Consider the following 14,087-nt stretch of genomic DNA (forward strand, 5'->3'; position numbering starts at 1 on the left):
AATGCATGTAGATTTCTTGCAGTGTGCTAGCTGAAGCTAAGAGGTCCTTTTGACACCATGCACATCTTGGGGCTTTGGCATGTTGGGTGTGATTTCTGAATATTAACTCTCATAGCTATATTTGCCTTTTGCTTTAAATAGTTATTCTAGAATGCATTCCTACCTGCATTTCCATCTTGTTTATGGAGTGATAGCTTCATTGTCTACACTTGAAATGTTGCAGCAACAGCTTTTTGAATTGTACCGAATGGCAGAAACTGTTTTTTTGCTGGTCCAAAAGTTGTATCTTCAAAGGTCTAATATTCACATTTGTACACAGACACCCACCCCCCCATATATATATATATATATATATATATATATATATATATATATATATATATATATGCACTAATAAGTGTCTGGGAAAACAGCTGAAAAATTGAAAAATAAGCTGATAGTTCACTTGATAAAGTGATGGAATTATGTAAAGCTGTCCTTTACTCTTAATTTTGAAATTGGTCTGCTTATCAACAAAGATCAAACGAACAGTAGTTTTTGGTTTTTGAGTGGTTATGTAGTAACATGGTGGGATAAAGGCTGTTGGACATTATTTTAGTCCTTCGGCATCACTCAGAAGTGTGTACTCTGGTGCACACCAGAGTACACACTCTGGGTTAAATAGGTCATAGCTCAATAAGTCACAACACAAATCTAAATGAAGACCATATTACTGTGGCACCTATAAAGCTTGTTACTTCCAGAATTACTCGTACCTTTCACAAAAAGGTAAAATGAATAAAATAAGCTCAATCAAATGCAATAACTGCTTTGGTAAAATAAGCATACCTCGCTTAACTTCCGAGTACAATTCATTGGGTTTTAGGCAAATGTATCCAGGTATATGTAAGAGCCACTACATCACCACACACAAAACAGTACCAAAGCATCTGTCACTATTGTTTGGGGACATTTCATAGTATTCAAGTCCCCATTTTGTTACCAAACATGTCAATAGTGTTAATGGCTAAAGAAATCTGACCACAACAGATGATTGTAACTGTAGCTTCAGTTATGCTTAGTGAAATTTACATGCTGCATTTTGAGTTTCCTTTTTGTTCAGTTGTTTCACACAGAATATTGTCCTGCAAGTGTCATTTAACAGACAGCAACAAGAAATCATCTAAATTGTACAGTTCTAAAACAGTGCTCTTTGGATACATTTTGCCCTCATTAACTTTTCCTGACAAATTTGTTGACCTGTATTCATTATATTTGTAATTTGTGCATAATGGCATGTCAGCAAAGCTTGTCCCCCCACCCACCCATAGTGATGGATGATGATAATTTTCATCACATTTGGCCAAAGGCAATAGCTCTTGGGTTGAGCTTGAAAATCTCTGAATGAATCATGTACATTTCTTATACTGTATAATCATTTCAGCCAGTTCTCTTGAAGAGTCTCAGTAACAGTGAAGTTTACTTTATCTTGTATGCTTTCCATGTCTATCTGTATTTCATGCTGCGTGTTTCTCTCTCTTCAATATTCACATTTGATCAGTAGCTATGCTTCTGAGCCTGACCCCTCTCATTCTCCCTTTCCATTTTTAAACTTTTGTCTATAAAATGTATATATTAAACAGCAGACATTTTTCTTATTTCCTCTCTCATTGATTCCTCAATCAATCTCCCAGGCACTCAGGAGTTGCAGTTGTATAGAGATGAAAATGTAGAGAGCTCCAGAGCTGGCCAGTTCCAACACCCACAGGATCTTGACCATGGAATTCACGAGAATCACCTCCCTCCATCTGCCTCTGGCAGGTCTTCTGAATCTCCTATAGTAGCACAAAATGATGGCGGTCTTGGGAATTATCTAAATAACAGCATTGAAAAAAATCAAAATAATGTTGAAAAGCCTCAGAATGATTTTGAGGTTGAAACAAAGGAAGAAGTATTGGAAATTTCAAATGATAATGCTGTAGCACAAGAACCTGTTGCGATTATTATGCAAGGTATAAGAACAGATGAGCAAGAAATTCTACTGTATGTTAAAAGAAGTGAGACTGTAAAAGAGGGAAATCCTGATTCCACAGAAAAATTCACATGTGAGATATCAGAAAAAGATGGAGATCACATAAATGAGATTGTGGTTGGTGATTCTCAGATCAAAATGGTTTCTGAAAGTTTGCAATCAGCAAAAATAGATGCATCACATTCCCAAAGTGCCAGTGTTTCGGGAAAAAAGAAGAAGAAAAAAAAGAAAAATAAACAGAAACAAAAGCACAGTTGTGATGAAAAAGGGGTTCATTCAGAAATGGGGGACAAGAATGAAAAGCAGCTCATGGAAAGCAGTTCAGTTCAGGCAGTTTCAGTTTCAGAGTCCAGCTCTGTACGTTCAGAGGAAGCAGCAGTAAATGAGAATGAACCAGATTTCATGAATATTGATGAAATTGACCTGATGCACAAAAGAGCAGAATCTCTAGAACTGCAAAGCCCTAATACTGGCCCTGGAAACAGTTTAGAACGAATCATTAAGCTGACTGATTGCATGAGCAGCACTGACCCCATCCCACTGGTGGACTCCAAAACAGAAATGAATATCGACATCCCTACTTCTGACTTTCCATTGGAAAGTACTCCTGGGGAGTTAAATGCTTCTAATGGCAAATACAAATTGCGAAGCAACCCTGATGACATCGAACCAAAAGACATCGTTGTCATCTGTGCAGATTTTCCTGAATCTGAAAGCTATTTTGATGTAAAACCTGAGAACGATATCAGTGAAACTACCAAAGATATAGAAACCACTGATTGGATTATTCATCTTGATGATGAAACCTATACCAGTACACAAACATCTGCAGACGCACAGCTGGATAACACAGTTACGGCCGAAGGACCAAAAGCAGAGCAAGAAGCGTCTACAGACGTGCAGATGGGTGACGTGTTGGTTGCGGCCAAAGGACCAAAAGTGGAGCAAGAAACATCTAAAGACGTGCAGCTGGGTGACATGTTGGCTGCGGCCGAAGGACCAAAAGCAGAGCAAACAGCGTCTGCAGATGCGCAGCTGGATAACACATTGGTTGTGGCCAAAGTACCAAAAGAAGAGCAAGAAGCGTCTGCAGACACGCAGCTGGGTGGCACATTGGTTGTGGTTGAAGGACCAAAAGCAGAGCAAGAAGCGTCTACAGACGTGCAGCAGGGTGACGTGTTGGTTGCGGCTGAAGGACCAAAAGCGGAGCAAGAAGCATCTGCAAACGCGCAGCTGGGTGACGCATTGGTTGCGGCTGAAGGACCAAAAGCAGAGCAAGAAGCGTCTGCAGACGTGCAGCTGGGTGACGCGTTGGTTGCAGCCGAAGGACCGAACAAAGAGCAAGCAGCGTCTGTAGATGCGCAGCTGGGTGACGCGTTGGTTGCGGCCGAAGGACTGAAGGCAGAGCAAGAAACGTCTGCAGACGTGCAGCTGGGTGATGCGTTGGTTGTGGTCGAAGGACCAAAAGCAGAGCAAGAAGCGTCTGCAGACGTGCAGCTGGGTGACGCGTTGGTTGCGGCCGAAGGACCAAAAGTGGAGCAAGAAGCGTCTGCAGACGCGCAGCTGGGTGATGCGTTGGTTGCGGCCGAAGGACCAAAAGCGGAGCAAGAAGCGTCTGCAGACGTGCAGCTAGGTGACGCGTTGGTTGTGGTCGAAGGACCAAAAGCAGAGCAAGAAGTGTCTGCAGACGCGCAGCTGGGTGATGTGTTGGTTGCGGCCGAAGGACCAAAAGCAGACCAAGAAGCGTCTGCAGACGCGCAGCTGGGTGATGCGTTGGTTGTGGCCGAAAGACCAAAAGAGGAGCAAGCAGCGTCTGTAGACACGCAGCTGGGTGACGCATTGGTTGCGGCCGAAGGACCAAAAGCAGAGCAAGAAGCATCTGCAGACGTGCAGCTGGGTGACGCGTTGGTTGTGGCCGAAGGACCAAAAGCGGAGCAAGAAGCATCTGCAGACGTGCAGCTGGGTGACGCATTGTTTGCGGCCGTAGGACCGAAAGAAGAGCAAGAAGCATCTGCAGACACGCAGCTGGGTGACGCGTTGGTTGTGGCCGAAGGACCAAAAGCAGAACAAGAAGCGTCTGCAGACGTGCAGCTGGCTGACGTGTTGGTTGTGGCCGAAGGACCGAAAGCGGAGCAAGAAGCATCTGCAGACACGCAGCTGGGTGACGCGTTGGTTATGGACAAAGGACCAAAAGTAGAGCAAGAAGCATCTGCAGACGCGCAGCTGGGTGACGCGTTGGTTGCGGTCGAAGGACCAAAAGCAGAGCAAGAAGCGTCTGCAGATGGGCAGCTGGGTGACACGTTTGCGGATGAAGTACCAAAAGCAGAGCAAGAAGCTTCTGCAGACGCGCAGCTGGGTGACGCGTTGGTTGCAGCTGAAGGACCAAAAGCAGAGCAAGAAGCGTCTGCAGACGCACAGCTGGGTGATGCATTGGTTGCAGCCGAAGGACCAAAAGCAGAGCAAGAAGCGTCTGCAGACACGCAGCTGGGTGACGCGCTGGTTGTGGCCGAAGGACCAAAAGAAGAGCAAGCAGCGTCTGCAGACACGCAGCTGGATGACGCGCTGGTTGTGGCCGAAGGACCAAAAGCAGAGCAAGAATCACAGGAGCCAACATGCACAGATCAGGACTTCAGAGTAGAAAAGGATGAAGGTGAGGTGGAGTGTGGAGAATCTTTTGAGTTTCATATAGAGATTATCAGGTCAGAAGGAAGTTTGCTTGGAGATACTGAGTGTCAGCAAAAACACAAAAGCATTGCTGGGTGTGCAGAGCAGACTTGTACAACCACTGAACCACAGGAGCTCACAGATGCAGAAGATGGACAAAATGTCTCAATGGAGAGAGCCATGGGTGTAACTGTGGAACAAATGGCCACAACCGGGGGCGATCAAAACGACCATCAGCAACAATGTATAACAGGAAATGAGGGACAAAGATCTCAAGACCATGAAGAAATTCTCCACTTTGAGCAAAATGTAAGGGCCAAGCAGGAAACGAGTTCAGCAAATATTGCACAGGTCCTTAATGATCCATTTCCTGAGACAGGACATTTAGACCAGGAAGCCAGTAGTGTCCTTCCACAAAAAGGTCAAAATATGGGAGAGCAGGAAATCAGGGAAGTCAAAATGGGTACATCTGAAAGAAACAAAGAGCATGCAAAGAATGGTTCCAAAAGGGAAAGCAAGAAAGGAAAAGGGAAGAGTAAAGAGGACTGCAAAATGTCCTAATACTGTGCCAAAGGATGTTGCCATAAAAGTACATAATGAAGTTTTAAAAAGCTTAATCAAATCCTACTTTAGTGAGAATTTGTTTGAAAAACTTCTTATCCTGAATAACTTCATGAATGCAGAAAAATTACGAGTCACACAATGTGTATTATATTTCCTTAAGTCTAGGAATATTCTTTAAGAAAGAAACTACTGTCTCTGCACATTTAAGGTAAATGTATATAAACAGACAGCTCATTTCAGCATTTGTGTTTTGCTGGATGATCTGTATGTAGGCTCCTCTATCAGGTTTGTGTGAGATCTAGACATTTCTAAAAACACAAGAACAAGTTGCAGGTTCGTTTAATGATGTGGCACTCAATGAAAGTCATATGGCTTATTTAATTTCTAATTGTTATTACTGTGGTAGTTTCCATGATATTTTATCTCTAAAGATTATGCAGCATGTTGCTACCTTTTTCCATGTTATATAATTAATAAAAATAAGATGTGTGGGGTTTTTTTTTTTTGGAAGGGGGGGTTGGTTGAATTGCCATAAGGGACTTTTTGCTTTTCACATTATACTGATTTGTATGTGCTATATCAAAATAACTGGTTTCTTATTAAATGTTGTAGAAAGTTAGTTTTACAGTTATTTAACATTCCATTCAGTGATATCACCTTTCAGTCTGATGTATTCTGTAAGCAATTTCAGATGTCCTGGGAGAGTTTATTGTCACAATGGAAGATCTTTAAAATAAAGTATCAGTAATTTAAAGTAGGGGTGTGTGTGTGTGTGTGTGTTTATACAGAATGCTAACCTATTTTAAATAAATTTGAACAAATATGACAGAATTCAGTAAACAGGGCCCTACTCCATGAAGCAGTATTTGTTCCATGTTCAGTCCTGAAGTTTCTGCATGTTCTCCATCCTCACCCTCCACGTCCCATGTATAGCTCATTTGCATGCACTGAACCCTACTTCCCATAAACCTGGCTCCTTCTACCACCTGTAAGTCTGATTTTCTTTTTTTTTTTTTTAACCACTGAAGGACAGTTTATACTGAATGAATGCCTATTAATTCTGAGACATCTTTCCACATATTTACTTTAACTCAGGAAAAAGATCTGGGGTGTGTAGGTTGAATTGGGATTAATTAAATTATAAATTATGTGATAATTGATAATTAAATTAATCAATTTATAAATAAAGATCAGTCTCATAAAATCTTAAATTATTAATCTTAATACTCACCGTGAATGGTTACACTCAAGATTAATGGTAGCTCTGTATTAGATGGGAAACCCAGTTGTATACAAAAGCTAAATTCTGAAGGAAAAAGGAGTTCTAAATAGTTGACCTTGTGAATAAACAACAGGAACAAGTAAAATGCAATTCAATTTTATTAGCTTTTATTTGTCTACTACTCACTAATAATAATAAACTCAAAATACATTCAATGTCAGCAAAGGTAATAACAAGACAAAACAATGGAACAATTACACCTGGACTATAAATTTGAGGGAAAGAGAGAGAGAAAGAGATAGAAGGAAAAAAAAAAGAAAAGAATCCCTTGTGTGTGCGTGTGTGTGAGGCTAGGGCAAGCCGATGCGTGTGTGTGTGTGTGTGTGACCTAGCTTGTCGTTAGCTAAAACAAAGGAATGTTAGCTAAAACAAAGGAATGTTAGCTAAATAGAACAAAGGATTAGCTCTGTGGCTAATGTGTGCTTTGTGTAGGTATCTGTGGGCAGATGCTAATGCTAGCCACTCTGGCAATGCTTAAACAAAATGGCGGTCAGTGCCTAGGTGTCGCATCACAGGTAACTCAATGAGGAAGGTATCAAAATGGCGTCGGAAAAATGGCGCCTGCAGGCCTAGTCGAGAACACAAGCCTACCAGCTAGCGTATCACCCTGAGGTAGCTAGCAATAAGTTGCTAAGGAGAATCTGACCACGCTACAGCTGGATCCAAACACTGCACTTAACAACAATTTCCAACAGACTATCTAGGCAAAGAACTCAACGCGAGAGAGAGAGAGAGAGAGAAAGAGTGTGAGAGAGTGTGTATATGTGTTGGATGGAGAGAACTAGGCCTTGTAGCGGTCTAGCCTCGGAGCTTAAAATAACAAACTTGTCGCTGCGCTGCTAATCAGATAGGGAAGCTAGCAATGGAGTTAAGGAAAGATATCATGCAAGATACCCTGTCTAACAAGTTCAAAGAAAAAAAACAGAACCAAAACAAACAATAAAAACAAACAAACAAACAATAAAAACAAACAAACACCTTCCGTGTCTGAGCGGGTATGCTAAATAGCTCAAAGCTTAAACATGACCCTAACAACCATCTGAATAAGCTACAAATTAAAAATTTGCCCAAGTGCCTACTCAATGCGATGGAAGTTCTTTCTCCGATGTCCGCGCTGAGGGTCGCAGTCCGAGGAGAGGAGGTTAGCGGCGCGTTGCGTCCAACCGCGGCTAACGAAGCAGGGAGATGAAGGCCTAGCTGGCCCACGGTGCTTCAGGAGAAACCTCCGGTGATGCGTCGACGAGAAAAAGGCTGAGAGGAGCGAAGCTGTCCGCAAATGCCTCTTAGCGTGGAAAACTACTTAACTGTAGTTAAACTTTGCAAAGGTTTAGAATCGAAACCACTATATCGCTGAAACTTAGCGGGTCGTTCAAAAGTTCGGCCGAAACTAATTTGAACAGGCTGTTCTCAGACAATAGCGGTTAGTCTCAACACTGTAGGCGAGCGTGCCTACAGTCCGTCCGACCACTCCAGTAGTCAGAACATGAGAGAGCGAATCGAGGCGCTCTCGATACAGTTAAAGCAGTTCCACTTCACGTCACATCCGGGTGGAGCGCGCAAGGAAATTGTGGGATCGTTATAGGGGGCGCTGGCGAGTTACCAACAGGTGGGTTTCCCAAAAGCATTGCAGTACAAAGATCATCGTTAAATGGTCGCGCAAGCAGCACAATGAACACACTCCTGGTTAAGCTGCTCTTAGAGTTAAGAGGCTTTTGGGAACTCCACCGCTGGGAGGTTTTATATATATATATATATATATATATATATATATATAAAAATAAACGGGAACACTCAAGTGCTTTGGTCCTTTAGGACCACTGAGGGCATCTCTGTACATACCTGTAATATACCATTAATATATATATGAGAGTTATTACTAAATAAGGTTATATAACTGGCAGCAGGGGCGTGGTCGAGCGTTGGCTGTGAACGGTGAGGAGCCAGGTTGAACCAACAGGTAACATGTGATGAGGTGCACCTGTGCCAAATTACTGGTTGTCTATTAACCTGTGTCTCTGTGCGTCTTTCAGACAGTCAGGGACAAGAGAAAGAGAGAGCTGTGATACTCTGTCGCGTGTTTTTATTTTTCATGAATAGTCACTGAAAAGTGCGCGCAATAAAACAAACTCCCCTATTCGAAAGCCTGCTTCCTATTCCTCAGTCCCGGGTTTCAGCACCAGTCTAACAACACTCTAATGTTGGGAAACAGAGAAACGGGAAGCAGGCTTCAGAACAGGTGAACCTGTTTTCAGTGACTATTCATGAAACATAAACACATACATGACGGGGTGTCACAACTTTCTCACTCTTGTTCCTGACTGTCTGAAAGATACTCCGAGACACAGGTTAATAGACAGCCAGTAATGTGACACAGGTGCATCTCATCTCATGTTATCTGCTGGTTCAACCTACCTCCTCACCATTCACAGCTGATGCTTGACCATGCCCCGGCTGCCGCAATAACTTTTATGTATATAAAAACCCATTATGTACTTTGTGCAGATATAAATTCTTTCTAAATTCTGCTTTTCAGAAATTCGTCTACGTAAACTGGTGGATGAACGAGAGAATTTGATAGAACAGGTAAGAATCCCACATTTGTGAAATGCTCACTTCATTTGTACATTAATTAAGAATGTGGGTTAATTGAAAATGGAATTCAGTGTTATAAAAGCTACAGTCTGTCATTATTTCGCAGTATGTTGCCACCTCAAAGTGGTGGTTGTCAGAAATCCCATTCATCTGATCATATTGCTCCATGTCCCCCCAGGTTATGATGAGATATTGACCTTTTAATCACCAGAGTAATTATGGTGGGGTTTCTTGTTTTTGTTTTTTTTCTTTTCTTTTTTTTTATGCCTCCGCCAACCGTAAGGGGCAGGAGGCATTATGTTTTCGGGTTGTCCGTGCATCCATCCCGAAACCTTGTGAACGTGATATCTCAAAGGCTAATGAAAGGAATTTCACCAAACTTTCACCATTTGTGCGCTTTGAGACAAACATGAACTGATTAGATTTTGAGATCAAAGGGTCTAAGGTCAAGGTCACTGTGAGGTCAAATGTCTGTCCGAAAACCTTGTGAACACAATGTCTCCAAGGCTGATACAAGTAATTTCACTAGGTCAAGATTACAGTGAGGTCAAATGTCCATCCCCAAATCACAACTTAATAAGGCGTGTAGTCTACCGGGCGGAGGCATCCCCATTGACGCCGCTGGCGTCGAGTTCTATCTAGTTTTACATTATTTTTTAGGAATTGACTAGTATTTATTTTTTATTCCTTTCATCTCCAAGGCAGATGAAAGGAATTTCATCAAACTTTCACTCTTTGTGCATTTGGGGACAAAGATAAACTGATTAGATTTTGAGATCAAAAGGTCTAAGGTCAAGGTCACTGTGAGGTCAAATGTCTGTGCGAAAACCTTGTGAACACAATATCTCCAAGGCAGATGAAAGGAATTTCACCAAACATTCACCATTTGTGCATTTGGGGACAAACATCAACTGATTAGATTTTGAGATCAAAAGGTCTAAGGTCAAGGTCACTGTGGGGTCAAATGTCTGTCCGAGAACTTTGTGAACACAATATCTCCAAGGCAAATCAAAGAAATTTCACCAAACTTTCACCCTTTGTGCATTTGGGGACAAAGATAAACTGATTAGATTTTGAGATCAAAAGGTCTAAGGTTAAGGTCACTGTGAGGTCAAATGTCTGTCCGAAAACCTTGTGAACACAATATCTCCAAGGCAGATGAAAGGAATTTCACCAAACATTCACCATTTGTGCATTTGGGGACAAACATCAACTGATTAGATTTTGAGATCAAAAGGTCTAAGGTCAAGGTCACTGTGAGGTCAAATGTCTGTCTGAAAACCTTGTGAACACAATGGCTCCAAGGCTGATACAAGTAATTTCACCAGGTCAAGATTACTGTGAGGTCAAATGTCCATTCCCAAATCACAACTTAATAAGGCGTGTAGTCTACCAGGCGGGGCAATCCACATCGACACCGTTGGCGTCAAGTTCTATCTAGTTTCCAGATTAACTTGAGTTAGCTTTACAAGTCCAGAAGTAGTTGTTTTTTTGTTTGTTTGTTTTGCCTCCGCCACTGTAAGCTGCAGGAGGCATTATGTTTTCAGGTTGTCCATCCGTCCGTCCATGCGTCCGTCTGTGCATGCGTGTGTCCGTCCCGAAACCTTGTAAACACAATATCTCCAAGGCTAATGAAAGGAATTTCACCAAACTTTCACCATTTGTGCGCTTTGGGACAAACATTAACTGATTTAGATTTTGAGATCAAAAGGTCTAAGGTCAAGGTCACTGTGAGGTCAAATGTCTGTCCGCAAACCTTGTGAACACAATATCTCCAAGGCAGATGAAAGGAATTTCACAAAACTTTCACCATTTGTGTATTTGGGGACAAAGATAAACTGATTAGATTTTGAGATCAAAAGGTCTAAGGTCAAGGTCACTGTGAGGTCAAATGTCTGTCTGCGTGCGTCCGTCCCGAAACCTTGTGAACGCGACATCTCAAAGGCTAATGAAAGGAATTTCACCAAACTTTCACCATTCGTGTGCTTTGGGACAATCATGAACTGATTAGATTTTGAGATCAAAAGGTCTAAGGTCGACCCCGCCTTTCGCCCGTAGTCAGCTGGGATAGGCTCCAGCTTGCCTGCGACCCTGTAGAACAGGATAAAGCGGCTAGAGATAATGAAATGAGATGAGATGAGGTCTAAGGTCAAGGTCACTGTGAGGTCAAATGTCTGTCCGAAAACCTTGTGAACACAATGTCTCCAAGGCGAATGAAAGGAATTTCACCAAACTTTCACCATTTGTGCATTTGGGGACAAAGATAAACTGATTAGATTTTGAGATCAAAGGGTCTAAGGTCAAGGTCACTGTGAGGTCAAATGTCTGTCCGAAAACCTTGTGAACACAATGTCTCCAAGGCTGATACAAGTAATTTCACCAGGTCAAGATTACTGTGAGGTCAAATGTCCATCCCCAAATCACAACTTAATAAGGCGTGTAGTCTACCTGGTGGAGGCATCCCCATCGACGCCGTTGGCATCAAGTTCTATCTAGTTTTACTTTATTTTTTAGGAATTGACTAGTATTTAGTTTTTATTTAATTTTAGTCCTAGTTTTAATTTTTCAGGTATTACCCAGTCATAGATATCCCTTAATGGTATGTTCAGACCAAATGCAGCATTAAAATTCATTCTGGCTGCTCTGCCAATGACAATGTTGAAGTTTGTCAATGGTCTGTGACGTAGATGAAATAAGTGGCTACAAGTTTGTTTGAAATGCTTCCTCCTGGAAATTTTATTTAAAAGGGCTGTGAAACAGTCACGTTAACCAGTATTTTTGTGTTGACTGATTAGTTAACCTCAAAATCTTTTCAGTGTGAAGGTATGAAATCAATCAATGAAGGAAAATAATGAACAATTATCATGATATGTTTGATAAGAAAATAAACTAACGACAAACTAATTACAAGCCATTTACAGTATGTGGTGTGACTTTTGTGTTGATGCTAAGTATTAAGTTCAGTATGAAGTTTATAGGCCACGTTTACTAGCTTTGGTGTTTAATTAGCATTAACATTACTTTGTGTATAGCTTAGGGTTGGTTTGGCACCAAAATATTGGGTTCAGTACCTGGCATGGTAGAACAGTAACGGTACTAGTTTGGTAACAGTGCAATAAGTAAATTCATACAAACTGGTGAAATGAATAAACATCAAGTTTTATTGTTTAAGCACTGTATTAAATGAGTGAAAACATTGTCTGTGTGTCTGTGGGTGATTGGTGTAGAAAAAAAGGCTTTATTAGTAGATAATTTTACGAACAGCTCACTGCAATTATTTCTACAGCTTCGTTATTTTTTTTTCATTCATTAAGGAGGAGACAGCTAAGTAGGATCGAGCTATGTCTACACTACTACGTTTTAGTTTTAAAACGATCTCCATCCAGACAAGCATTTTAGCTCCATATCAGAAATAATCTCTGTCCACACTAACATGCCTGAAAACACAGATCACATGATCATTCACGTACACTGGGCATGCTCATGCCAGGATAAACAACTGATCCTGTTTGAATTTGTGGCAGATCACAGAATCCAGGGACACGTGTCTGCCCGGGGGCATTTTGAGTTATTGACATATTCAGAAAGTACAGTTTCTAAGCTTTCCAATGATGCCTTCCATGTGGAGATCTGACAATATTTGAAGAATGTGTGGCCTTTTGAAAGTGTATACTTCTTAAAACAGAAAAGGGAGAAAATCGCCCTCAAAGTTTTCCATCTCAGCTACTCTGGGTGTAGGGCGGGCACATAATGGTGCTCATTTGCATGACATTAAGGAAAGCCCTACCCCCTACAAGCTAGCACAATACTACTTTCATGTAAACAAAGATCACCACGTCAATTTTCCTTCCATGCAAAGTATGCCCAACACAATTATGAAGTACAAAAATAAGTCCTAAAGTATACTTTAACGTTTTGTGGTTGAAAAATTACTCACACCGTAAGAAAGAAAGATAGCACGATGATGACACAACTAACACAAAACTAGTTTCATGTAAAGCCTCGGTCACAACCGGCCGTATGTGCTCCTACAGCCGGTCTACATGCAAAAAACGCAAGAAACGCACGGAGAGCGCGCATGAAATGCACGAGAGCGCGCGTGTGATGTGCTGATTTTCGAGCCGCAGACCGGCCGCAGACCAGCCGCAGAGGTTCTTTGTCATGTCAAACAAACTCTACGGGCGCTTACGTTTTTTTCAGGTTGCAAGACAAACTTACGGCCAACGCGTGTCTTTCTCCGTGAACAAAAAAAAAAAAAAAACGCAGCGATTTGGGAAACGCCAAAAATCACACGGCCAAAAAATCGTACGTCCGGTTGTGACCTAGGCTTAACCAAACCACAACACTCTCCGTTACATGCAAAAATAACCACACAGCCTTAGATTAATAAACTTACCCCATCAGAAAGAGAAACGGCGCCTTGCACACACCAATGCCTCCGATGGAATGTAATCCTAGAACGGTCCGTGTATCATCCGATCATTCAAGTATTCCATTCAATCTGGAAAACGAGGTTGCGGTTTTTTTTGCTAGAAATGGTTATCTCCGATGTAAATACCGTGTGTCTGTTTGCTTCGCGGTGTTTCAGCTCCTCTGCGCTCTGTTTAGTAACTCATTCCATAGTGAAATCACACGCCTGTATGCAGTTAAGTAGCCATGTGCTCAGCTCGGATCATACAGCTGATTCGCGGAAAAAAAAAACAAAAGACTTAAATCATCATGTGAATGGCCCATATGGTAATTTACCCACACACCCCAGCAGGCTACAGTCCTGACAAAAACGAGACAATTTGCAACAAAAAATGTATGCTTTTCCAACAAAACAATCTATTATCTGAAATACTGATTGCATTCTTCAAGATCTCAACTTGCACATGATGGAAAAAAACAAAAATCACAAATTTCCGAAAAAATGCTTCTTTTGCGATTATCTCGGATTCGTTTCGGCCGACATGTGTCCCTGGATTCGGTGAG

At 41.7% G+C, this 14,087-nt stretch overlaps 1 protein-coding gene across 1 annotated transcript in view; it reads left to right on the forward strand.

Moving 5' to 3' along the window:
• Positions 1-14,087, forward strand: part of LOC132892101 (uncharacterized) — a 178,645-nt gene that overhangs the window by 127,970 nt on the left and 36,588 nt on the right. The window contains exons 18-19 of the mRNA XM_060930502.1: positions 1,674-5,233; positions 9,033-9,104. Coding sequence (XP_060786485.1) covers positions 1,674-5,233; positions 9,033-9,104 — 3,632 coding nt within the window. The remainder of the gene's footprint in view (positions 1-1,673; positions 5,234-9,032; positions 9,105-14,087) is intronic.

The sequence above is a fragment of the Neoarius graeffei genome, chromosome 9 (assembly GCF_027579695.1).
Source record: "Neoarius graeffei isolate fNeoGra1 chromosome 9, fNeoGra1.pri, whole genome shotgun sequence".
NCBI classification, from domain to species: Eukaryota; Metazoa; Chordata; class Actinopteri; order Siluriformes; family Ariidae; genus Neoarius; species Neoarius graeffei.